Raw genomic sequence first — 27,544 nt, forward strand, 5'->3', positions numbered from 1 at the left:
AGTAATATAAGTATGATTTATCATCTATCCTCAGAGAAGCAAAGATTGCTCCTTCTGCAAAATGATTGAATCTAAACAATTACCAAACTCAGGCCCAGGCAGCTTTCTGGGCCATTATCCTCTGGAAAAAGATGATACTGTAAAGGTTATCTCTCCATAAACATGATTTCAGAGACACTGTAGATAGACAGATAGATGTCAGTACAAGTAAAATTCATTTTCTCAAATGTAGATGGTACAGATAAAAACAAAGACGTGTGTATATTTTCAATTAAGAAGATTGCAAACTGTTTAAGACACTTTCAAAAACAATGAGGATGTATGTTATACATATACAGGTATTGGTCATCTTTTAGAATTAAATTACAAACTTCTCTATATATTATAGCATATGAAAGTTTAAATATACTGAATAACTGTATCTTCATGGGAGAATGAAATAGGTCTTATATTCCTTTCTTCCCTCCTTCTTCCCCTGCCTTCCTTTGTGTGTGTGTGTGTGTGTGTGTAAGAGTTTCTAAAGTAGAGACAATAAATATTATGTGCTTGGGATATTTGCTTTATAATATTTGCTCTGTTACTAGTTCAATAGGAAAGGCAGCTCTGTGTTTACTGGTTGTTAATGAAACGAGACTGCACAGATATCTTGGTAGCTCAGTTTATCTAGTTTCTTAAGCAACAGAGGATCTAAGCGCAAGAGAGAAGGGGTGTATGTATACGTACAACTGATTCACACTGTTGTATAGCAAAAACTGACACAACATTGAAAGTAATTATACTCCAATTAAAAAAATAAAAGAAAAAGAATCAAAGGACCTAAACACTGGATATTTCGTATCATTGCCTAGTTCTGCAGGCTTGAATCATACATTCGCTCCATGCCATGTTGTAGTTGTGGGGCTTGACAATAGCTACAGCAACAGTGAGAATTTTTCTGTTTTTACTCTATGATAGGTCCTCTGATAAAGAAATGTATATACCTTATTTTATTTGATATTCACAGTGGCCTAAGAACGAAGCACAATAGTTTCCTTCAAAGCAAAGGTCAAGGAAAGGATAAAATGAAGAACTCTTTTTTAGTAGAGAGCTGATAAGCAGGGTACACAAACAGGATTAACTACAGAACAGCAGCTCTGTGAGGCCGAAACACAGGGGAGGGGAAAATCAGAGTCACTTTGCTTGGAAAGAGGGCGCCAGAGTCTGGATGAAGGCATCTTGAATTACTGGGCTCCCCTTGGATTCAAGCTTTAGATCCTGGGTTGTGTGAAGTTGTCCCTTTAGATGTTTCTGGGGTCAGCAGTGTTGTTGTTGTAGGTAGAGGCTCTAGCTAGAGAATCGGAAGCAAAATCATTCAGCGACGTGAAACTTGCAGAGAATTATGAGATTTATTTGTATTTCTGATTTCTGTTAGAGACTGAGTCGTTACTAAGTCCACCGCTATACTTTGATTTCAGAGAGCCTTCTAGTGAGTATGTCGACCTGCTGGCTAGTTTTTAGTCTAAAGAATGCTCTGCTCAGTGGATTAAAATGGTATCCTTTCTATGACGGCATATGAAATTTACAAGGACAACGAACAAGGTAGAATTTGCCATTTCCTTGAAAGTGAGCTGTTGAGATTCTAAGGAAAAGGTGAAAACTTCTAACACTTAACTTTGAGATGCTGTTAAGTGTTACAATTTCTGCATTAAAAATAAAAACACATTGTCCTGCCAAGTGTTTTGTGTACTTAGTGTTTTATGGAGTTCTCTTTTGCATGGGTCTCGCTGCTTTTTTCCCCCGCAGATTCCGTTTTTCCCCCCTCACGGTGGAACTCTGCTACCCAGCCTCTTCCGTTCACATCGCAGAAGAGATGCTTGTGGTTGTGGTGGGGCCTTTCCTGCTGAACGCAGTGGTACTTCTCTTGGTTCTGGTCAGATGGGGCTGTCAGCTACTGTTTGCCTTCTGCCCTGATGTCCTGTCAAAGTTAATCATCACCATGGGACTATGGGCAGTTCTGGACCCACTGGCAGTATTTATTGTGGATACTGTCCTGGGGGTAAGTCAAGTAAAATAATCGGGATATGAGTCCTTGACACAGAGTGTAATGTTAGTGTACAGATCAGTTGACACGGGAAGCTTCGATAATCATGCTTAATTCAATATGCATCTTAAATTTAAGTTATTCATTTTCTCCTCATAATAAAAATTTGTGGATGTCTAATGCAATCATTTTAAGTATAGTTTAGCTATGTTAAACACTTGCAAAAAACAGAATTAGTGGAGATCAAATCCAAACTAATTGGTACATTTTCAAAATTATTACAAAGAAGGTTTCTTTTGTAACCTTTTTGGTAATTTTTTTTTTTAATACAAAGGATTTTCACAGCCAAACTTTGTAAAAAGTAATTGTACAGTAGTTGCTTTACTCGGTTAGGTTATTTATTTCCTTTTGATTTAATACTCTGTTGTAATAGATATATTGAAGAAGAAGAAGAGCTTTTTAAAGATTTCTAAATAATAAATAATTTAAAAAATTATTTAAAAATTTCTCCACAGGCATTTAACATTTGTGATGTTATATGAAATGACAAAACAGTGCATTTTCACTCTAAAATATATAGTTTAAGATTTCATAATTAACAATGATATACTTACAATATGAATTTGTATAAAATTGCTAATAATAATTCTAAATCAAATATTCATTTATAAACTTATCTTAATTCATGTAATAATATTCCTTAACTACTCTATTTATCCTTTTAAGAAGATGGTTTTCCAACTGGTATATATGTGTTTCGACTCATTCATTGTGTCCAACAGATCATAGCTTGGAGAAGGAAATGGAAAACCACTCCTGTATTCTTGCCTGGAGGATTCCATGGTCAGAGAAGCCTGGCGGGCTACAGTCCTTGGCCTCACAAGAGTCGGACATGACTTAGCGACCAAACCACCACCACCACCACCAGATCATAGCAAGGGGGTTTTTGATGGACCTTGCTTGTTAATTGTATTTGAAATAGATTCTGCCAATAATCAAACCAGTCAATCCTAAAGGAAATCAGTCCTGAATATTCATTGGAAGGACTGATGCCGAAGCTGAAGCTCCAATACTTTGGCCACCTGATGTGAAGAACTGATTCATTGGAAAAGACCCTGATGCTGGGAAAGATCGAAGGCAGGAGGAGAAGGGGGTGAGAGAGGATGAGATGGTTGGATGGCATCACTGACTGAATGGACATGAGTTTGAGCAAGCTCCAGGAGTTGGTCATGGACAGGGAAGCCTGGTGTGCTACACAGTCCATGGGTCACAAAGAGTCAGACATGACTGAGTGACTGAACTGAACTGAACTGAACTGAACTGAACTGCCAATAATGGCTTCTCCGGTGGCTCAGCAGTAAAGAATCCATCTGACAATGAAAAAGACATGTTCGATCCCTGTGTCGGGAAGATCCCCTAGAGTAGGAAATGGCTACCCACTCCAGTATTCTTGCCGGGGAAATCCCATGGACAGAGGAGCCTGCCAGGTTACAGTCTATGGGTTGCAGAAGAGTTGGATGTGACTTAGTGACTGAACACACACACACACACACACACACACACACACACACACACACACACAGACACAGGAGTGTTACATTCATCTGCTACAATCCAAGTCTGCTTCCATCAGGTCACAGACCTCTGTACTGGTTCTGAGATGGCCCTGCTGGAGGCTACTTTCCTGTAGATGATATCAGAGGCACCAGGGTAAATTAACAGAGCATGTTTTGTCAGCTGCCTTTGATACAGTGGACTATTCATCTGGTGATCTCTCTAGGGGATCTGGTTGGAACAGGAAACCTGTTCCAGGAGGGCTGTGAGATCTCAGAAGATCATAAACGGCAGCTGCTCATCCTCCCAGATGGCCTCCTATGTGATGTTGCAATAGGACCACCTCACCTTCTGGGGTGGCTCCTCACCTTCTCAGTAGACACATGAGGCCCCAGGAGGAGCCAGGAGATACCAGGGGCGACGGTCCTACTGGAATGTAGATAGCATCCTTCTCTACCCCTCCTGCTCAATAATCCTTGGTGCCAAGTCTCCTTACTAACCTGGAGTCCACAAGAAATAGGAACATGGACAAAATCCAGTTGGTCCCAGCCAATCCACTCAGAATGCGAATGAGGCTAATCAAAGGGTTGAAAAGACTTAGGATGGGATGGAAAACACAGCCACTTCTAACTCTAGCCCATCAGGCTCCTCTGTCCATGGAATTCCCCAGGCAAGAATAGTGGAGTAGCCACTCCCTTCTCCAGGAAAACTTCCCAACCCAAGGATTGAACCCAGGTCTCCTGCATTACAGGTGGGATTCTTTACCTTCTGAGCCACCTGGGAAGTCCCTCTAACTGATCAGGCTCCCTCTTCTGACCTGTCATCAAGGTGGTCCATGGTACTGAGACTTCAGAGAGTGGTGACAGGCTAGAATCTGAAAGCAACTCTTCCAAGTACCAACAAACTCTCACTGGCACACGATTGTACCTCTAACCCTTTACATGGAGACTGGACACTAGGTACATGGGCAAGCTTGAAGCACACTGCTTTTCGTTCATTTTAACGATGTTAAATTTACATCTCGCAGAGTCACCAATCACACTTATCTGCAGGTTGTAAACAGGGGTCCTTCCTCTCAGAGATAAGAAGTCTGCATTCTCACACAAGGCCGGAGAAGCCATTAGTGGACTTAGAACGATCAGCCCGGAACCCTGAGCAAGGGAAAGCCAGCCTAGCGAACAGCCAAGGCAAGGGAGATGCCTTCTCAGATCTGCTGCCCAAAGTCCTAGCAACAGGCTTACATTTTGCAAGGGAAATCCATTTACTTCTGTAAATCCCAGAACAGCACATAGAAATAAGTTTTGGAGTGGCGATGGAAGAAGCAGCAGCTGAGAGTTGGAATATCAGTACCAGATATTTTGATGTAAGAAAAGTATAAGTTAACCTCTCCAGGCTTCTGTTTTTTTCTATACATGTGTACTATGGATTCTTTTTAAACATGCCCTTTGCTGTTTAGTCACTATGGTCGTGTCTGACTCTTTAGTGACCCCATGGATTGTAGCCTGCCAGGCTCCTCTGTCCATGGGATTTCCCAGGCAAGAATACTGGAGTGGGTTGCCTTGCCCTCCTCCAGGGGATCTTCCCAACCCAGGCACCAAATCCACATCTTCAGCATATAATGGTCAGTTTAATAAATATTTTTTAAAAAGTAGAGAAAGATGTCCTTCTCACTTACATTGGGGAAAAAATACCTTATTTGCATTTATATGGCATATGACTTCCACTTGAGATCATGAGAGTCATAATTAAAGAACATTCATGTTTTATAAAACTCAAAGGTCAAAGAAGTCATATGACAACATCTTAGCGTTTTATATTTGCTTTAAAGACCTCTTTGCCTTGTATTTATTTCTAACCCAATATAGAATATACTTTCCCCTGTTTAAAATAAAGACGTTATTAAATTGACCTAATGTAAACTTTCGTTTTCAAGCTCGCATTAAATAGCCTGATAACTTTTTTTTATAAGTTTTAAAAATAAGCCATCTATTTTACACAAAGCACAAATTAAATTTCTTTCAAATCTGCTTCAGAAAAAAAAGAATCTTTCCACCATGGTATTTAATTTCTTCATATTTTGTGCTCATTAAATCAGAAGTTAATAGTACATAAATAAAACATAGCTTTTACTTTATGAATTGCATGTAGAGCGCACTCATTTAAACGCTTATAGAGAAAATGAGAAAACCCTGATAAGCCAACCATGCAAGCCGGGTCTTTTCCTTTTTCTTCCTGCAACTGAAGATATGATGAGCTTGAGTACCTTGAACATTTAATTTAAAAACAAATTATACTATCAGATGGTTTTTGCATACTTAAATTATCTAACTTGATGATCAGTGTTTTCTCCTTATTATTATGATTATTTTTAATTTGTATCTTCTTTTGTCAGCGACTCGCACAGAGTGGGGAGACTCCAGTAGCTGATGCAGCCAAACTGTACTGGATGTTTGAAAGAACCATGCAATCTGGAATTCTCGGTGTGATGCTCACGGTGCTACTTTATGTCCTACTGTTCATCATTTCGTCTTTGATTTTATATGTGTATTGTCTCAGGTAAGGTGTTCCAGTCCTGTTCTTCAGAGTGTTCAGCCTCCAGTCTTGTCATATGCTGAGGCTGTGGGAATATGGGTAAAGAAGAGAGGGCAGATCCGCGTCTCCACGGCTAAGGTAGAGATCTCTTTCTCAGGTGTAGAACAGCCACGAAATTATTTGAGCTTTGGGGAATGTTTTCTCCTTTATAGGAAGAACTAACTTTACTGTGACTCATTACACTTGTTTCTTCAAACCAAGGGCCAACAAGAAACAAGGAGCAGAAAAAAAAAAGGAAAGAAACAAGGAGCAATCCCATGATACCCAATGACATTCTGGAAAATTTTCTGGAAGATTTGTCTAAATTTCTCTTTTCTTCACTCTTCCAACTCAGCTTCTTCCCTCTCTCACCACCCCTGAGAAAATCACCACAAGAAGAACCATCCTTCACCGCTGAGCCTGAATATCTTAGAGGTAGACTTAACAGGATGTTAATTTAGCAAGCAGAATGCGTGGGTGGAGAAAAACTGTATAAAAGTGCTGGGAAGAGCTTCACTCTGTCCAGGGCTTCCTTTACTGGCAGAAGCCTTTTGTTTTGTTACAGTCGCGCTTGTCCAATTTCACTTTTGTTGCCTGTGCTTTTTAAAAGTTTTGAGATTACTGCCAAAATTGATGCCATGAAACTTTCCTCCTACATTTTTTGGTATACATCTTACAGTTTCAAGTCTTATATTGGTAGTTTATCTATTCTGAGTTGATTTTTGTGTGTGGTTTAATATAAACATCAAATCTTACTCTTTTGCTTGTACATATCCAGTTTTCCCGACACCATTTATTGAAAAGACCACCCTTTCCCCATTGTGTACTCTTGGTACTTTTGTTAGAGATCAGTTGACTATATGCATGGACTTATTTCTGGGCTCTCTAGTTCTTTCTATTGCTCTATGTGTCTGTGTTTATGCAGTACCATACTTTTATAACTACTGTAGTTTTATAATATAATCCAACAATTCCAGTTCTGGAGATTTATTCAAAAAATCAAAATCAGGACCGTAAAGAGAAATTAACATCCCCATGTTCATCGGAGCACTATGCACAATAGCCGAGCTTCCCTGATGGTTCTGATGGTAAAGTGTCTGCCTGCAATGCAGGAGACTCAGGTTTGATCCCTAGAGAAGGGAATGGCTACCCATTCCAGTAGCCTTGCCTGGAGAATTCCATGGACAGAGGAGCCTGGTTAGCTACAATCCATGGGGTCACAAAGAGCCAGACATGACTGAGTGCCTAACACCAACTCCTAACTAAGCTGTAGAAACAAGCTAAATGTCTGTTAGCAGATGAATGGGGGGAAAATGTGACATATACTCACAATGGAATATTGTTCAACCTTAAAGAAGAAGGGAGTCCTATATTATGTGACAACATGGATGAATTTTGAGGACATTATACTAAGTGAAATAAGCTAGTTGTTGAAGGACAAGTACTGCATGATTACACTTACATGAGATATCTAAAATAGTCCAAGTCACAGAAGCAGAATAGAATGATGGCTTTCAAAGGCCGAGGAAAGGGAGAAATAGGAAGTGGCTATTCAATGGATAGAAAGTTTCAGTTATGCAATACGATTAAGCTCTAGAAATCCGCTGGGTAATAATTGTGCCTCTAGGAAACAATACTATACCGTACGCTTAAAAATTTGCTAAGAGGGTAGATGTCATGTTAAGTGTTTTAAACAATTTTTTAAAAAGTGTTAGGAAGAGATCAACACAGGACCCTCTGGGAACATGGAGGAAAGGAACCTGCCTGAGTCTGGACATGGCAAGGACAGTAGCCAAACACCTCAGTTGAAATATTTGAGTGATTTTTGAAGTCTTCATATAATTTAGCTAGAAGGGAAACAAGGATGTAGGCAAAGAGACTCCAAACTCATAGGAAGCTCATCTCAGGGAAGAGTGCCAATATGGATCTGTGCGTGTTGACTGGTTGAAGTGTGCATTCCTAACTCAGATGTTAAAGCAACACTCCTAACTCTTCTGAGCTTTTGGATCAATGCTGTCAAAACTTGTGATAACCCAGCTGGCATCAAAGAAGTGCAAAGGAGCTCAGGGCTGTGGTGCAGGGTGCTGAGAGGGCATTTGGTCTAGCTCTCTGTTCAGTTCAGTTCAGTCGCTCAGTCGTGTCCCACTCTTTGCGACCCCATGAATCGCAGCACCAGAAGTTCCCCAGGATGGGGACTGGCTGTGTAAGCTCCAGCTTGGACCTGATGGAGCTGGGCTGACTGGATCTCATTTGTCCAATAGCCTGAGTGATTTCTTGCTGAAGAGTTTCTACTGGAAAAATCCTCACTTTCTGGAGCTCTAGGAGAAGAGTTGACTGGGATGCTGCTTCCTTGCCTCTGTGCAGAAAGGTTCTTGAGCTGGGTGTAATTACTTTGGATTTTGTAGTTGTAATAGAAGTATCAATTTTTTAAATGATTTTTGTTATTATAGGTAGAATATATGTGGTATAGTTATGAAATTGAAACTATAGAAAAAAATAAAAATAAAACACCAGTAATTTGTTAATTACTAACATTATTAATCTTTTGATAAATTCATTTCCATCTTTTCCTGTGTATGTTTATTTTTACCAAGTTGAAATTATACTCAGAAAACTTTATATGTCCATTTTTCATTTGTTTTGGTTTCTTTTAAATTGTAGTATAGCTAATTTACAATGTTGTGTTAGTTTCAAGTGTATAGCAAGGAGATTCAGTTATACATATATATACAGATATTATTTTTCAGATTATTTTTCATTATACATTATTACAAGGTATTGAGAATAGTTCCCTGGGCTATACAGTAGGCCCTTGGTGTTTTTCTTTTTTTTAATCTATTTTGTATATAGTATGTGTATCTGTTAATCCCAAACTTCCAATTTATCTTCTCCATACACCTCCTGCTCTCTGTTTTGGTAACTATAAATTGGTTTTTGTGTCTGTGAGTCGCTCTCTGTTTTGTAAATAATTTTTCATTTGTATCATTTTTTAGATTCTTTATATAAATGATCCCGCATGATATTTTTTCTTATATATATATTGATTTAAACTTAATGTTATATGATATTTTCATATTCTTTACTTCATGAGCATGTAATGCCTATACAATATTTTATAGCATATATGCAGTATAAAATATTTAAACACTACTTTATTCCTGGATGATAGACTTATTTTTCATTTTTGTACATCTTATAAATAATTCTGGTGAACATCTTAAGATCTTGCCCTCATTTTCAATTACAGTTTTGAGTAGAGTCCTAGACATTCTGGTTCAGAGTTGATGTTTCTAAGACATCCTGTAACTAATTTGAAATTGTTTTCTAGAGAAGTTGTATAGATTTATGCTTTCACAACTGTGTGTGGGGAAACAGCAAATTGTGTTCATATCATGCATTAACCTTTTGTAATCTCACAGAAGAAACAGAATCTCATCCTTTTCTAAACATGAGTGCATTTTCCAGTTACTAAATATTCTCAGTATCTTTATCACCCATTTTTATGTCCTTATTTGTGAAATGCCTTTTAAGTGTCTTTTTTCCTTTTTTTCTAAGTTTTTAGTACTAAGTTACATGAGTTTAATATATAATAGCAGTATTAATTCTTGTGTCATACTTTAACAGATATTTTCCCCATTTGATAATTACCTTTTAAATGAATTTTTAATTTTTAAAACATAAATATTCATAATTTATATAAAGTCAAGTCTTTTGATCATTCTTATGACCTATTTAAATAGCTCTTGATAAAAAAATATACCCCCATTAGAGATTTTACCAGTGTTTGCTTCTATTTTTATTTAGACATTATTTTCCATGAACTCCTAATCATAAGCCACGTAGAATTCATTTGCTGTGGCTAGTGTCAAGACCTAAATGCAGTATTGTTTTTTAAAAATTTTTCTGGTCTGTTCTTTGTTTGCACTATCTTTAAATATTAACTGTTTTGCCATTTCATCTTATGGGCTTTTCTTTTAAGTAATTTTAATTCACCAGCTTATGTTTCAGATGTAAGAGACAGAGTTTCTCTTTGCTAGAATTTCTTTTCAAAATTTTACCTGTTTACCAAACTTTTATAGATGGCCAGCTATAGGCATTGACTCAAGGAGAAACTCTGAAGAGCACTGTATCTCTCAGTGTTTACTGCATATTTGGCTCTGCAGCGTTCCTCATAACCCTTTCAAGTAAAGCTTCTCTTGATTTTATACACATCTTTTAACTCTAAATTCTTTATCTGAATAATCCATAAGATCTATAGGCTGCATGCATCTTTTGAGAATGAGAAACCACACTTTAAATGTCAGTTAGATTTGTTTAAGCTTTCATATTCCTGGAAGTGGTACACAAATCTGAAAGGCTGGTACTTGAGTTAATTAGTTTTTGGGGTGCTGATGTCTTCTTAATCATTGTCTTAATAGTCCCAAATAGCCTTATAAGTTTAGCTGCTGTCATTTATTACTTAGTAAAATTAATTTGGATTGAAATAATTTAAAGACAGATTTTGATGAGAGTATTATGAGCATATTCATTGTCTAGGGAATATGTATAAGATAATCAAAGATTCTCCACTTCTGAATCAATCTTCTTTACAATTTTCCTTATTAAAGCAAACTAGCATTTACCATGTGGAGGGAAAAGTTCTGAATATTATCTAATCAATATATAGCTAAATAATTTCATCCCTCTTAAACTGTTAGTCTGGTCTCACTGTCGCCAGATAATTTTTGACTATATATATATATATATATAGTCATATACATGACTCCTTTGTCCATGGAATTCCCCAGGCAAGAATACTGGAGTGGGTTGCCATTTCCTTCTCCAGGGGATCTTCCTGGCCCAAGGATTGAACCTAGGTCTCCTGCATTGGCAGGCAGATGCTTTAACATCTGTTGTTGTTGCCCTAATGGCTTCCTATTGGTTTTGCATATATAAGGTCCCTTGACTGGGGCCATGCCTTCCCCACATATATGACCTTAATGCTCTGTGTCTCCCCATTGCTCAGTCATGAGGGCTCCTTTTCATCCATCTCTTTCTAGGAATCTTCCCTATGCCCTCCCTTCCTAGTTGTAGGTACTTGGCATTTGATAGCTGCTGCTGCTGCTGTTAAGTTGCTTCAGTCGTGTCCGACTCTGTACGACCCCATAGACGGCAGCCCACCAAGCTCCTCTGTCCCTGGGATTCTCCAGGCAAGAACATTGGAGTGGGTTTCCATTTCCTTCTCCCGGCATTTGATAGGCATATGTGGATATTTGCAAACTGATTAAATGTATGATCAAGGAATGAATGAGGAAGATGATTGTCCACTTATGAACATGAACCTACATACATGTTGAAAATTTCATACCAAAGCCATTTGGATTTTAATTACTATTAACAGGATGGTGGGCTTCCCTGGTAGCTCGGCAGTAAAGAATCCGCCTGTAATGTGGGAGACCTGGGTTTAGTCCCTAGGTCAGGAAGATCCTATGGAGAAAGAAATGGCTACCTACTCCAGTACTTTTGCCTGGGAAATCCCATGGGCAGAGGCGCCTGGCAGGCTACAGTCCAGGGGGGTCAGAAAAAGTTGGACACAGTTTGCTGACTAATCAGCAAAAACAGCAAACAGAATGGTGACTACTCAAGGGTTTCCAGAAAGACAATAAAAACTTTCTCCATACATATCAATGCTTCGGTGTCACTTGTTGATGTTCAGTTGCTAAGTTGTGTCTGACTTTGTGTCCCGGTGGACTGCAGCACACCAGTCTCCTCTGCCCACTATATCCTGGAGTTTGCTCAGATTCCTGTGCTTTGACTCGGTGATGCTATCTAACCTCCTCATCAGTGTCATACACCTCATCTAAAGTGTTCAACAATTCTGCTAAAGAATATGTGGATCTCAGAAAAAAATTTAAATATTTAAAAAATGAATGAATGAATTTCGGCAAGCACGTGCTTGTCACTCTGTAAGAAGCTTGACTGTTTACATCATGTCTGTATGGATCTGTACCTGCCACAGTCTAAAGTATTTATGCCAGTAGATAAAGTACTTTTCGAACCTATATTCCAAGCACATGGACTACAACATATATAGACCCATGCTGCTAAACTCCTTTGTAAGCTCTGGAGTTAGAAATAAGCAATCGTATTTGATTCTTCTTCATTTTTACATTACATTCTTCTTCTTACATAGTTTTTGAATTAGAGTTATTTAAAGTTACAGATTCCATCCTTTTCATGACCCTTAAAATACTATGTTAACTAAATGTTCACACTTGTCCTTTTTAGCTTTAAAAGAAATGTCACATGCTAGGTTTCTATAAAGGACCCACATTCAGATGTGAACCAAACATAACAGCTTCTGCCATTCACCAAGCAGTGAATTGCTGCAAATGTAGGGCACAGGGCAGAGGACTTTGTAAATTACTTTGTCTCATTGTCCATCACCAGAACCTCTGGCATAATATGTGACCTGTTTCTGTAAACAATAATGCCTAAGGCTTTATGAACAGGTAGAATGTAGTTTCTACTTTAATTACCTTTTAAAGAAATAATTTTAAAATGTAAAATTTTTAGGCATACTGAACAGTTGTATTGCTCAAAAAATTAAAATTTTCAACATCATCATGTAATGATGTATATTTCAATAGAATATCATACATTTTTAGCTTTTTATTAAAAACCAACCTAAAAAAATCTCAAAAGTTGTACAGTGAAATTTATATTCATTTAGATTCATTAATCAATAGAATTTTTTTCCATATTTGCTTCTCTTTCTTTCATCCAATGTGATCCAATAGCTTCAACTTTATATAATTCAATCTGATATTTATACACACATGCCCAAAATGTCAAAAAAAAATAGGAAAAATATGTGTGTATATGTGTTATTTTTAATTATTCCAAAATAACAAACTTTCATAACTAAATATGATCATGAAAAGTTTATATTTATTAAATTGAAACTGTTTTATATTATCTTAACAGAATTATTCTCACATTCAGTTGGACTCTTTAACTTTCTAAAGAGAACCAAAAAAGTGAGTACTAGATGTTTAGAAACTTTGATCAGTGTGGACGGCATAAATATCCAAAAGGGATAAAACAGTGCACTTTTAGATAAATGTTATATTTCTTACTGATTATATTATCAAGTGGTTTACAGAATTATCAAAGTTCAATTTACTTTTGAATTTTATGTACATTACCACAGACTATTTTCTCCTTGTTTGTATAAGCTGGCTCGGTAGACTCTTAGTGATCAACTGTAGCCCACCAGGCTCCTCTGTCCATGGGATTCTTCAGGTAAGAATACTGGAGTGGGTTGCCATTCTCTGCTCCATAGGATCTTCCTGATCCAGGGATCAAACCCAGGTCTCCTGCATTGCAGGCAGATTCTTTACCATCTGAGCCACCAGGGAAGTCCATAGAGCTGAGAAATATGCTTTTTAAAACTAGTAAAGGTTGGTAAGTTGATTCATTATTAACTCATAGTGAAGTTTTCACTGGGAAATGACACTCAATGTGGCAAAAAAAGAATTTTAATTAAATGTAATTAAACCAGGGGCTTCCCTGGTGGCTCAGATTGTAAAGATTAGATTCATTAATCAATAGAATTATTGATTAATTATGGTATACAAATGCTATGGTAAGTTGGTAGAATTACCAACTTACCAACCTTTATTAGTTTTGGAAAGCATATTTCTCAGCTCTATGGACTTCCCTGGTGGCTCAGATGGTAAAGAATCTGCCTGCAACGCAGGTGACCTAGGTTTGATCCTAGGATCAGGAAGATCCCCTGGAGAAGAAAATGGCAAGCTACTCCAGTATTCTTGCCTGGAGAATTCCATGGACAGAGGAGCCTGGCGGCCTATAGTCCTTGGGGTCACAAAGCGTCAGATATGATTGAGCGACTAACACACAAACTTCACATTGTTTCCACGTGGAAGCTGAGGTTCCCGTATTTTGGTCACCTGACACAAACAGCTGACTCATAGGAAAAGTCCCTGATGCTGGGAAAGATTGAGGGCAGAAAGAGAAGAGGGCATCAGAGGATGAGATGGCTGGATAGTATAACTGTTGCAACGACATGGACTTGGGCAAACTTCGGGAGATGGTAAAGGAACAGGGAGGCCTGGTGTGCTGTGGTCCATGGGGTTGTGAAGAGTCAGAAATGACTGGGCGACTGAACAACATCAACCACAGCTTTCCATATTCCAGTGTGGCATTCTGTTCTCTGTTAAAGCATTTGTATACCATCCTGTAGATCCTGGCTTGAATGTTTTTTATAATCATTCTTTCACACAGAATGAAGAAGATATAAAAAGGAGACAGTCATTTCCTGGGCAAAAGGAACAGAAGCTAGCAGGAATAGGACTGTGATTCCTAATTAATTCAAAGTTAATTGCATTGTTGATAATCCTGCACTTAAAATCTTCATATAGAAAATGTTTATAGCAGCAAATTGACAGTAATTTAACTACATTAAATCTTACCACCATTAAAAGAAAAAGATGAATGTTACATTAAACAAGCTTAAGAGAATGGTAAAGACTAGTTCTTGTTTAACAAGACAACTAGCAAATCATTCAAATGGCCGACCTAGAATCTCCAAGCAAGGGAAGAATAGCAGTTGCGTTTCAAGATGGCACCAAGCCATATGGACCATCAGAGACGCCGGGTGGCAGTTTTGCTTTTACAGTCATTTCTCAGTATCCATGGAGGATTGGTTGCAGAACACCTGTGGATGAGATGTTCAAGTCCCAGACTTCCCTGTTCATCCAGTGGTTAAGACTGTATGCTTCCAGTTCAGAGAGCATGGGTTTGATCCCTGTTTGAGGAACTAAGATACCACATGCCGCTATATGGCCAAAGTTAAAAACAACCAAAAAAATCCCCAAACTAAGCAAACAAAAATAGACGCTCAAACCTATGGAGAGTCAGCTCTCCATATCCTGGGGTTCCACCTCCCAAGGTTCAGCGAACTACAGAATGCCAAGTGTGTATTGCCTTTGTGATACACCATAGGCTGAAGTCAGGGATGCAGCAAGATAGGAAGGATGACTGAAAATGTATTGGAAAAAATCTGTGTGTAAGCAGATCTGAAGAATTCAAACCCATGTTGTTCAAGGGTCAAGTGTGCTTAAACTTATTTCTAGATTATGTAAATGCTAGGTAAGTAGTTACTTGTGTACTACAAATTCAAGCTTTGCTTTTGGGAATTTTCTGGAATTTTTTTTCAAAACTTTTCTAATCCCCGATTTGTTGAATATGTGGGTGTAGAGTCTGCATTTACAGAATGCTGACTGTATTTCCACTCTGTGATGAATGAAAAACAGTTGGGGAGGTGGGAAAACACAGGTATCATATCTGACAGGAAGAGTCAAAACATCTATTATGCTATTTGGAAACAATCAAGATAGAGGCAGTTATTTTTACTGAGGAGTCAGATGATGGAATAGAATGAACTCTGGAGTTAGTGCTGAGTTTAATTTCTCTCTCTGCTACTTAAAAACAGTCAGATAACTTTTTTATTTTAATATGTTAGTATGTAAATAACAGGATTAAAGTAAGGCTAGATAACACAATGTATGTATTATAACCATTATAACAGGAAAGCAATACGTTTAAATTTCATTTTCAAGTGCACTTAGAGCACAAGATAATTATCCTAACCATTGAAAGAAACTATTTAAAATTCTCCACTTTGTATAGAAATAATTTCCATGTGATCCTTAACTGGCTTGATAGTCCAGTTCATATTTTGGCATCTTGTATAAACTTACTTCTCTTTATGTTTATTAACACTGTGATGCACTGGGGTTCTTGATCTGGCCTACAGAATGTTAGTGGCACAATTTTGTCCTTAAACTGGTTCCATGAAACATGGTGCACCAAGTGTCTGCTAAGTCACAGGATAAATATGATATTTTCCCAGAATTTTAATTTTACTTAAAGTTTTTCTTTCTTTTCTTTTCTTTTATTTTTTTGCCACACTACATGACATGCAAGGTCTTAGTTCCCTGACCAGGGATTGAACTGACACCCCCTGTAGTGGAAGCAAAGTGTCCTAACAATTGGACTGCCAGGGAATTCCTAAATTTTATTTTTACTTTTACAAAAACAAACATTATATTAAAACAAATATGTTGGTAAATTAGGGATAGAATACACATTTTCTCTTCCTTGAACTTAGAAGTAATTTGTGGAAAAGTTTTATAAGTATTGGCTTAATTAATGTTTATAATTCAGCTAAATGTTACCAATGAAATATTAATGCTTTTCAGTAAGATGCTTTGCTGTCACTTTATCAACATCACAAGAGAAATGTGCTTTTCTAAATGAATACTTGGAGTTGGTTTTAAAAATGGGAATGGATTAAATGAGTAGTTCAACAGGTTAGACGTTTCACCAGATTTGTCTATTTATGGATTCATATCATAAAGCAAAACCTCTGTGCTACTGAGCTGGTGACACGGCTCTAAAACCAACTCACTGAGGAAAAGTAAATCCCAGCTTAAATTTCCTTTGGCAAATCCCTCAGATTTGAACTAATTTAGGCACTTATATACAAATTACTGACTAAATATTTCTCATTTTTCAACAGTCTATAACTTAGAATCAGACATCGTAAACTTCTAGGAGACAACTATAAAAATCCCAAATTGTTGTTGGACTATGATGTTTAGCAGAGAAAATTATTAAATCACAAACAAATAATTTCTGAAAAAGAAGGGGGACTAGTGAGTTAAATACATAGAAATTTATAAAATAAAAAAATATTTAACATTTTTTGGGAAAAAACAAACAATTATTTTGGGGAAAAAACAGATAAATGATTTTTTTTTTTTTTAGATTGCACAATGATTCTTGGATATTAGACACATTTCAGCGCATCCACAGTGAAGAAAGCAAGTTCTTTATACCATATGATTTGGAGATTTCCAATCAGGAGCTAAGCTATATCATAAAAAGATCTGAGCAATGGAGAGGACTCAATGGTGAGAGAAGGAAGGTGAGTTTGTTTGAAGTAGATTAGCATTTTCATTGCACAAAAGACACTCATTCTCTTAGCATACCAGCAAGTCGTTAAATTTTCTCTCATTGTTCTTGAAACCATTGACTATTGTATATGATAGCCACCACTGTACAAATCCTGCCACTCCATTGTATATTGATGATTTTTTTTTTATTAATTGAATTGAGGAGACACACCCATGTGGTCTGTATTGTCCAGCATTCTAATTTTCCTATAAAAATATTTGTTCACAACTGCTGTACATATATTGGGCAAAATGACACAAGGATTGTGAAGAATAAAAAAGAATGAGTTTCCACACATGACATGATCATCAACTTTCATGTGACTCTGAGTGAACAGGAGAGGGGAATATTATTTCTGCCTTTTTGCTGTGATGCCTTGTTAGCCAGTTCCCTAGATTAACTTCCTTCTTTTAGTACTAGTCTCCTTGCATTTTCATTGGCTCCATCAGCCTCTTCTGGTTAATGTCAGTGTCTCCTAGAGCTCTGTACTTGTGTCTTTTCCAGTGAGTCAGTTCTTCACATCAGGTGGTTGAAGTATTGCAGCGTTAGCTTCAGCATCAGTCCTTCCAATGAATATCCAGGACTGATTTCCTTTAGGATGGACTGGTTGGTTCTCCTTACAGTCTAAGGGATTCTCAAGAATATTCTCTAGCACCACAGTTCAAAAGCATCAATTCTTGTGTGCTCAGCCTTCTTTATAGTCCAACTCTCATATCCATACATGACTACTGGAAAAATAATAGCTTTGACTTGACAGACCTTTGTTGGCAAAATAATGTCTCTGCCTTTTAATATGTTGTCTAGGTGGGTCATAGTTTTTCTTCTGAGGAGCAAGTGTCTTTTAATTTCACGGCTGCAGTCACCATCTGGAGCCACAAAAAATAAAGTCTGTCACTGTTTTCATTGTTTCCCCATCTATTTGCCATGACATGATGGGACTACTTATTTAACTTATATGCAGAGTACATCATGCGAAATGCCAGGCTGGATAAAGCACAAGCTGGAATTAACATTGATGGAAGAAATATCAATAACCTCAGATACGCAGATGATACCACCCTTATGGCAGATAGTGAAGAAGAACTAAAGAACCTCTTGATGAAGGTGAAAGAAGAGAGTGAAAAAGTTGGCTTAAAACTCGACATTCAAAAAACTAAGATCATGGCATCCGGTCCCATCACTTCATGGCAAATGGATGGGGAAACAATGGTAACAGTGATAGACTTTATTTTCTTGGGCTCCAAAGTCACTGCAAATGGTGACTGCAGCCATGATATTAAAAGACGCCTTGCCCCTTGGAAGAAAAGCTATGAGCAACCTAGACTGCATATTAAAAATCAGAGATGTTACTTTTCCAACAAAGGTCCATCTAGTCAAAGCTATGGGTTTTCCAGTGGTCATGTATGGATGTGAGAGTTGAACTATAAAGAAAGCTGAAAGCTGAAGAATTGATGCTTTTGAACTGTGGTGTTGGAGAAGACTCCTGAGAGTCCCTTGGACTGCAAGGAGATCCAACCAGTCCATCCTAAAGGAAATCAGTCCTGAATATTCATTGGAAGGACTGATACTGAAGCTGAAGCTCCAATACTTCGGCCACCTAATGTGAAGAGCTGACTCATTAGAAAAGACCCTGATGCTGGGAAAGATTGAAGGCAGGAGAAGAGGGCAACAGAGGATAAGATGGTTGGATGGCATCACCAACATGATGAACATGAGTTTGAGGAGGCTCTGGGAGTTGGTGATGGATGAGGAAGCCTGGCCTGCTGCAGTCCATGAAATTGCAAAGAGTCAGGCATGACTGAGCGACTGAACTGATGATGGGACTGGATGCCTTCATGTTAATTTTTTGAATGTTGAGTTTTAAGGCCACTTTTTTACTCTCCTATTTCCCTTTCTTCAAGAGGCTCTTTAGTTCATCTTCACTTTCTGCCATAAGGGTGGTGTCATCTGCATATCTGAGGTTATTGATATTTCTCCCAGCAATCCTGATTCTAGCCTGTGCTTCATGCAGCCTGGCATACAACTATTCAAGTACCACTTGGCAAAGTAATTATTCTCTTGGACTCAGTTTAAGTGTTTTCTTTGTGGAGCCTGCCAGGGGGAACCAACTCCTTTTTGCTAAAATTATCTGTTTTACTTGATACTTCCAGCATCTAAGAATTAACTTTCCACCTGTCCCTCTTTCTCTTTAGACTAAAATCTTCTTGTGTAGTAAAGTGATATTTTCTCCAACTTTCTTTCCACAATCTTTAACAGGTTCTGCAGAATATGGTACACTTTTATTGTCTATTTGTTCAATACATAAAAGAAAGTGTGCATAAACCACTGAATTATTAAACATATTTAGTCTCCCCATATAATAAATATAAAATTACCCCATTCTGTTCTCTACTTGACAGAAACCTAAACATTTGCTTAAAAAATTTTTCATATGGTTTTACTAATAATATACTCCATATGTCTTGAATTCTGTTAATTTAATAATTAGTTTAACATTACAGCAGACATTTTGAGACCACTGTCCTTGACTTTACCATATATTCATTTTTACTTTGCATATATACATTTTGGTTTCTTTTTAAATCCTTGACTAACAGTGTGCTTTTTAAAAGGCCAAAGTGAATGAAAAGATCCAAAAATTAAGTGAAGTGTACTTTCTCTCTAGTGTAATTTCAAAGTGTCTGAGGTAGGTATAGTTCATTTTATTTCATCATTTGGTTTCACAATATGGAAGTTTAGGAATTTGGAAGCCATCCAACATTGAGGATCAAAACAATTTGAGTTGAACAAGAGACTTCAGAGGAAAACAGAAAGTTATTTTATTACTTATTATTTTCATTTTAGTTAAAAAAGAGAAATAGAATTAAAGAGGGAGAGATGGGCAAAGGTGGGAAGAAGAAAAAGAAGGAAAAGAAGAGGCGAGTGAAGAAGGGAGGGGGAAATAAACAAATGTTTAGGTGCTGGAAGGGAAATTAAAGGAGATGAAAAAATTATTTAAAATTAGTATTTATTCCCTTCCTTGTTAAATGTCTTAGCTGACACATGATGGACAAGAGCAGAACTCAGGAAGAGTGTCACTGGAGGTTTGTCCATCAGGCTGACGGCACGCACATTCAATAGACCAGAGAAGAGACATGCAACATGTTTGATTACATGTAACAACAGTAAACAGTTTAATCAAAGACATTTGTATCTTAAGTAAACTATTTTGGCTTAGATTCTGTTGGGCCATTAAGAGAAGTTAAGACATCAAGATAAATGGCTGCTGAGCCTTTCATGACATAGACTCAGCATGGATCAGTGATGAGACTCATAGAGATGTTTATGCAAATCGTTTGGAAATCTGTAGAGCACCTGTTATTTTCTGGGGGGCAGGTACATTTGCTAGGTACACAGAAACATTCACCAAGTTGAATGGACAGACATATATATTTTATTTATCTCATCTCTTCCTGACTGGGTATTTGTGCCATGAAGCCTTTCTCTTCATTATGACTAATTTTGTGTGTTATTGTTCTTAACCTGTGTTATGCTTGCTTGCTTAGTTTATTTCAGTAGAGAAGCAAGGTAGCCCTGTTGAATAATTGATATACTAATTTCAAGATGTTATACCAGTTTAATTGAGAGCAATCATCTATAGTCTAAAATGCTAAATTAAGAGTGGAATGGACATTTTAATATAAAAGTATTTCATGTAAGTAGTCTAGAATTCTTGTGCTTTAAAAATTTGATCTAGAGTCTTTGCCATCATGTTAGCTATTAAGCACGTGCTTCTCATTTTTATGCTCTGGATTAAAAATTGCCACATAAACGGACACTTTATAATATGGTTAATTTCCTTTTATTAAATTGATAAATGCAAAAGCAGAGAACACATTTAAAGTATGATGAGAATTTAGGATTATTGCATTTTATAATTTTTATGTTGCTCATACATATAATTTGTCATTTGTACAAAGACAGCCAGACGATAATTTCAAAGTATTTTAGCCATTTTTTTTGAGAAGGAAAAGGTCACTTTCAGTAGTCAGAAAAGACATCATTCTATTAAACTAATTTGCCTACATGCAAATTTTGTCATTTTTACCTCATTAACTATTTATCATGGAGTAAAAAAAATATATATTCATGAAGGGGCAGCTCCCAGCCTGATGGAGCTGGAACTAATATTTTGCAACTCTAATGATTTTTTGCATCCTTAATTAGATAGCATAAGGTTGATATGATTAGGTCAGGATGTAGTGTTTTTCATTAAAATACATTTTAGAAGCTGTATTCATAATCTGCCCTTGCAATTAAATAATGAGCCCATGAATTTAATATTATCGACCCAATTATTATCCCATGCAAACGTATACCTTTAATAAATTTGGGCCGTAGGACCTTCATTAGCAACAGAAGAAATGATATTTCTAGGTACATAGATTGAAGGGCTATGGTTCAACTTATATAATAGTTTTAACCATATTGAGAAGCAAAACTTCCATATTTAGGAATTTAATTCCAAAGTGTGCCTTACTATTTGTTGAAGACTAATTTACATTGTAATTATTTTATTAAACAAACTACCACTTTAAAAGGGGCTGTTGAAGTTCGTGAAAGTAGCAGGATGCCAGGCAGAGATGGAGAGTTAGGTCAGTTGTGCATCATGGGACAATGGAGTGTATGTACACAGAGAGATGGACCCAGTCAAACAGAGAGATTGAAAGGCATGGCAGCTGAAGTGTCTGCTTCTTGAGTGCTGCATTATCTGGGAACTACCATATGCAATTAATGAAGATGAATATTCTTGTTGTCTGTTAGAACAGGTTTCATTAAGGGTTGCCTATACAATGGAAATGGCTCACCAGGTAAAGAAGCTGCGTGCGGAAAGGCGGGTTGGATCTCTGGGTTGGGAAGATCCCCTGGAAAAGGAAATGGCAATCCACTCCAGTATTTTTGCCTGGAGAATCCTATGATCAGAGGAGCTTGGTGTGTTACAGTCCATAGGGTCGCAAGACTCAGACACGACTGAGCAACTAAGCACACACATACAATGGAAATACGTAAGATACATTGAGAAGAAGCTGCTGACTTCTTATAATGAATGCATACATACAGGGAACCACACAAAGAAACACATAGGATAAGAACCGTGTTCCTTATCTTTGTGGAAGCGTTGCTATTTATCCACTACTTTCATGTAGGGACCACAACTGAGCTGTTTAGTTCATTCTTGATGAAATTCTATTCTGAAGGTCTATACATTTTATAATTTTTAATAAAATTTAATAATTTTAATAATTTATAATTTATAATTTATGTTTACTATAAATGATAACACAAACATGTAAATTATTATATTTATTAATTATATTATTATATTATATGATTTATAATTAAATAAAATATTTAATGATTTCAATAAATCAAATTTATAATGATTTAATTAAAATTATAGCATTTTAAATTTAATTTATATAATTTATATTTCTAATCATAAATAAATTATAATTATTATAGATTCTATACAATTTATAACAGAAGATGATTAAGAGAAGCTGAACCTACAGTTATTGATGAACTATGTACGCAGGGAGGCGAAACTAAGAATGGTTATCAATACAGCAAATTGCGAGTATTGTGTCATGCATGGTATGACTGCCATGTTTTCCTAGAGGTATTACTCAGTTCTGCTTGGGGAATACAGCCAGGGAGTGGGGGCAAAGCTTTGATCTGGGTCATAAATTGCAAAGTGGCAGTACACAGAAAAATTGGAAGCATGTTGATGGGGATTTGAGGTGGAGGCACTTGATTTTTCCATGCAAAAGTCTATATTGAGAATCAGTCCTTGCAATTAAACAAGGAGCTCATGAACTGAATATTTTCAACCCAATTATCTCTTAGAAAAAGGAGACAGTGAGTTGAGGTATAGTGATAGAAATACCAAGCAAGTCTGAAAACTGAAAGCAGTTTGTTTTGACTGGAACAAAGATCAGAAGGACAGAAAAGGAGAGAGATCAACCTGGAGAGGTAGACTGGAAACGAGGAAAGTACACAATAGACTGTATGTTTGTTAATACCATGGGTAGTAGAAAGCCATTGAAAGTTTTAGTAAAAAGAAGTAACTCATTTGTTTAAGACTTTGAGTTGCCTTTGCACTGACTTTTGTATAACTGCTTATTTTAGCTCTAACTAATACTTCTGCCTCTTGGAAAATAAAGAGTTTAATGCACTCTAATTCATGCGTCCATTTTCCAACAGTAAGAGTTGTTTATTCATGAGAGATCTAAATGATCCTTGACATCCTGTCCGATTCAGTTCCGTAGTCACTTATGGATTGTGTTCTTGTGTTCATGTTCAGCGTCCTGACCTGTAGCTGAGGGACAATGGACAGTCTCTGAGTGTTTTACAAGCTTGGTGGGGACTTGAAAGTAGGTGAGGGTAAGTAACAACTGATACTGGAGCTAGCCAGATATGAAATTAGGGGTGTCAAGTGGAAGTGGAAACCAGGAATCAAACTGAATCCAAAATGGTGGGTGACAGAGTGGTGACTAACCCGGGAGCCTTGCATCTTGCTGGTTTCAAGCACAAACATGCTTCTTTGAGTCTAGGAGGTGGGGAGTAGGGCCTAACTCAATGGGAGCTGAAGAGCATCCTCATGCCCAAAAGCAGGAGAAAAAAAGGATGGGCTCTGAAATCAATTACATGTGACATTTCAGTCCCTAACTGAGATCCCAGCAAACTTCGGTACCCATGGGAGCCCCTACTTCCAACCATCTGAAAGGCTTTTTGCACTAAGCATCAGGCACCGAATTAAATATCCACAAGTGAAAAATAAGCATCTTAGGGTCTGGAATAGAATCCTTAGTGAGAGACATACAGCAAAGAGAAGAGCAAATGACCTGGGCTTTGATGGGGTCAGAGTACTGGGTGCCCAAAGCATTGCTGCTTTCGGAAAAAAAAATTATTTTTCTTTCTTTCTTTAGGGACTTGAGCGAATACAGCTTACAAATATGCCTAAATTATCATAAATAAACAGGCTTCTGCTCAGTAATAAAATATCTATTCTGAACTCCATCTCCAGGGGTATTTTCTTCTTGTCTCGAGCAAATTCCAAGCTCCAAAGAAGCATGAAGACAGTTATCTTTTAAAGGTTTTAATATAAATGTGGACTATAATTAGAACTACCCACATCATATAAATTCCAATTCTTGGGCAATAAAAAGATTAGTATTGATTTAATTTGAAAATATAAACCTTAGCTACAGTTTGACATATGTGTATATAAATCACATATATGTGTGTGTATATATATATATATAATTGGAAGAAAAGTTATGACCAACCTAGAGAACATATTCAAAAGCAGAGACATTACTTTGCCAACAAAGGTCTGTCTAGTCAAGGCTATGGTTTTTCCAGTGGTCATGTATGGATGTGAGAGTTAGACTGTGAAGAAAGCTGAGTGCCAAAGAATTGATGCTTTTGAACTGTGGTGTTGGAGAAGACCCTTGAGAGTCCCTTGGACTGCAAGGAGATCCAGCCAGTCCATTCTGAAGGAGATCAGCCCTGGGATTTCTTTGGAAGGAATGATGCTAAAGCTGAAGCTCCAGAACTTTGGCCACCTCATGCGAAGAGTTGACTCATTGGAAAAGACTCTGATGCTGGGAGGGATTGGGGGCAGGAGGAGAAGGGGACGACAGAGGATGAGATGGCTGGATGGTATCACAGACTTGATGGACGTGAGTCTGAGTGAACCCCGGGAGTTGATGATGGACAGGGAGGCCTGGCGTGCTGCGATTCATGGGGTTGCAAAGAGTCGGACACGACTGAGCAACTGAACTGAACTGAACTGAATTGAACTGATACATGAAGATGATTTAAAAAATGTATATGACAACTGATATTTTTCTTTGGCTTTGTTTTTAAAGTCATAGTAAACAAGGGGCAGAGGAAAAGGGTCCTTGCTGGTATGGTGGTTTGGTTAATTGATAGACATTTCTCCCTTGATCTTTTTTTATCTCTGAACTTCTGGGATGTTTGTTTCTAACTTATCCAATAAATATATCGTTAAACTTTTGAAAGGTCATTTGAGCATGGAGAGATTAATCTCTTTCATAAAATGAAAATGATAAAGACAAAAGAAAGCAATAATGAGAGCTTTCTGAAGATTCCTCAAATGTTTGTGCTTTGAGATAGACAGACTTATTTACATTTTGCTAAGTACTTTCCCCCTTGATTCTAAAATCATTTCTATTTGAAGTGAAGTGTAATCCATATGTTTTTCATTAATTAACACTTAATTTGTTAGCCTCCTTTTACTAGAGTGCTATATAGCAGGCCTTTTCATCTTTTTATAAGCTTATTTGCCTCAGACACAGGAAATCAAGTTTTTCTAAGAGTAAACAAGCTTCAACTCAAAGGGACATGACAGAGTTAAAGCACCTATTAGCTTTGAACTACTTCTGTAGTCAGTATGCAAATTTCTTCTTTCCCAATCCCTATGAATCCGATATATTTGTCATTAAACTGAGACACAATACACAGCTTTCTGTTTTCTAACTTACTGAATTTTCCAACTATCTCACTCTAATTTCTCTTCATGATAAAGCAGCCAACCGCTAACATATTAATGAAGAAGCCATTAGTGATCATTATTTAATTGCCATATTAGTATTTATTCTTATTAATAATGCAGGAGCTACTTATCTTTTAACAATTATGTGGTGGGAAATTAAATTTCATGTAAAGTGTTAAACAATGTCATTTTCTTTTATCTTCAGAAGTATAATGTTCTTTACCAGGAAAATGAAAATCAAATACTTTTTCACATTTTAGTGTTTTTTAAGAAACAAGTTTTCCAATATTACTTGCATTAGTGCAGGCTTTAGTGAAGCTATTAATAAAATGCAACTCCACCAAAATACAAATAGTATTTCTATAAAATAGCAAAACAGTCTTTGCTATTCCTACTTGTTCCTGTTAGATATTTTGTTTTTTATAGGGTGTTCTCTGGATTTTAACAGTCACAAGGCTCAGATCAATTAGTATTGCAAAAATGTCACCACAGCATTGCTACTTGTTCAGACAAATCATTTGTTTGACTGTGAACACTTGCATTTTGGTAGATCACAGATAGTTTAAAAAATAATTCTTAGAATCTAAGTAATGTTTTCTTAAGAATGAAAGGAGCAAAAAAATAGCTATTCCTGTGAGTCAGTCCCTAATGGCAAGCATTTTACAAGCTGGTTCATTTAATTCTCAAAGCAAACACAAGGGGTTGTCATTGTGCTCATTTTACAGATGAGAAAACCGAGACTCAGACAGATGAAGTGATTTTATCCATCCATTCACTGGTTCACCACTTTTTTATTGATTATCTTCTTAGGAAGTACGTACTTTTCTTAGGAGCAAGTGAAAGTAAGATAAAACGATATCTCTTCCCTTGTGGTCCAGTAAGGAAGATAAATAAAGTGAAAATGTAATAATGATACAGTAAGATAAGGGAATAATAGAGCTATTTGCTGGATAGTATTGTGGTACCTTGAACAAAGAAAGTATTGACCCATTTGAAAGGGGCATTGAAAACCTCATACTTAGAAGATGTTTGAAATAGGGATTAAGATAGAGAGTAGTCCAAGGACAAATTGATCACCAAAAGAAAGGATGATGCAAGCAGGGGATAAAAAGTTATGATATTTTGGAGCACAGAAAAGACTTTAGCAGATACAGGCAATAGGGAGCACTAAGACTGGATAAACAGGCAAGAAATAGACTCATTGTTTTAGTATCTCTCTTCCTATGTCCATTCCAAAACCACCATTCCCAGTAATTCAATACGAACTGGTAGAAACATGACCCATGGAAGACTGTAAAGTCACAAGTTACAAAGGCATACATAAAATTGTCCAAGGGGTGATATCTTTTGTTGATCTTTGTGCTTTTATAAATTTCCTATTAGTTTTCATGATTATTTTCACAACTAAGCAAAAAAAAATAAAAAGACCTATAAAGATTCTGTTTGAAAGGAAGAAGCATAATTTCAAATCCTTTACAAGCCACCATCTCGTAGTATTCAGGAACATCCATTCCACAGAAAGAATATGCAAGGAACAAAATCTGCTTGTCAGCTTATCAGGTTATGCTCAGAAACAGGGGTTTAGGCCATGACAGTCTGTCTGCTTTATTGTGGCCTTATGATCTATCTTCAGACAGAGAGGAAAGAAAATGCCAGACAGCATCAGCGCTGTAAGAACAGTAGGTCCATGTTTACAGCGTGTCTCTTGGTCCATTCTGAGGGATATCTTTCCAGGCTTGATGAAACATGCACGGTGCTTCCTTTGGCGTCAGAACCCGGTGACACTTTGGTTTCTCCTGATGTGACTCGGTGGGTGG

At 37.0% G+C, this 27,544-nt stretch overlaps 1 protein-coding gene across 1 annotated transcript in view; it reads left to right on the plus strand.

Annotated features, from left to right (window-relative positions):
- LOC138098006 (uncharacterized) overlaps window positions 1-27,544 on the plus strand; it is a 240,996-nt gene that overhangs the window by 167,445 nt on the left and 46,007 nt on the right. Inside the window, 3 exon segments of the mRNA XM_068994207.1 lie at window positions 1,783-2,035; window positions 5,967-6,130; window positions 16,979-17,138. Coding sequence (XP_068850308.1) covers window positions 1,783-2,035; window positions 5,967-6,130; window positions 16,979-17,138 — 577 coding nt within the window.

Source organism: Capricornis sumatraensis, chromosome 22, assembly GCF_032405125.1.
Source record: "Capricornis sumatraensis isolate serow.1 chromosome 22, serow.2, whole genome shotgun sequence".
Taxonomy (NCBI): domain Eukaryota; kingdom Metazoa; phylum Chordata; class Mammalia; order Artiodactyla; family Bovidae; genus Capricornis; species Capricornis sumatraensis.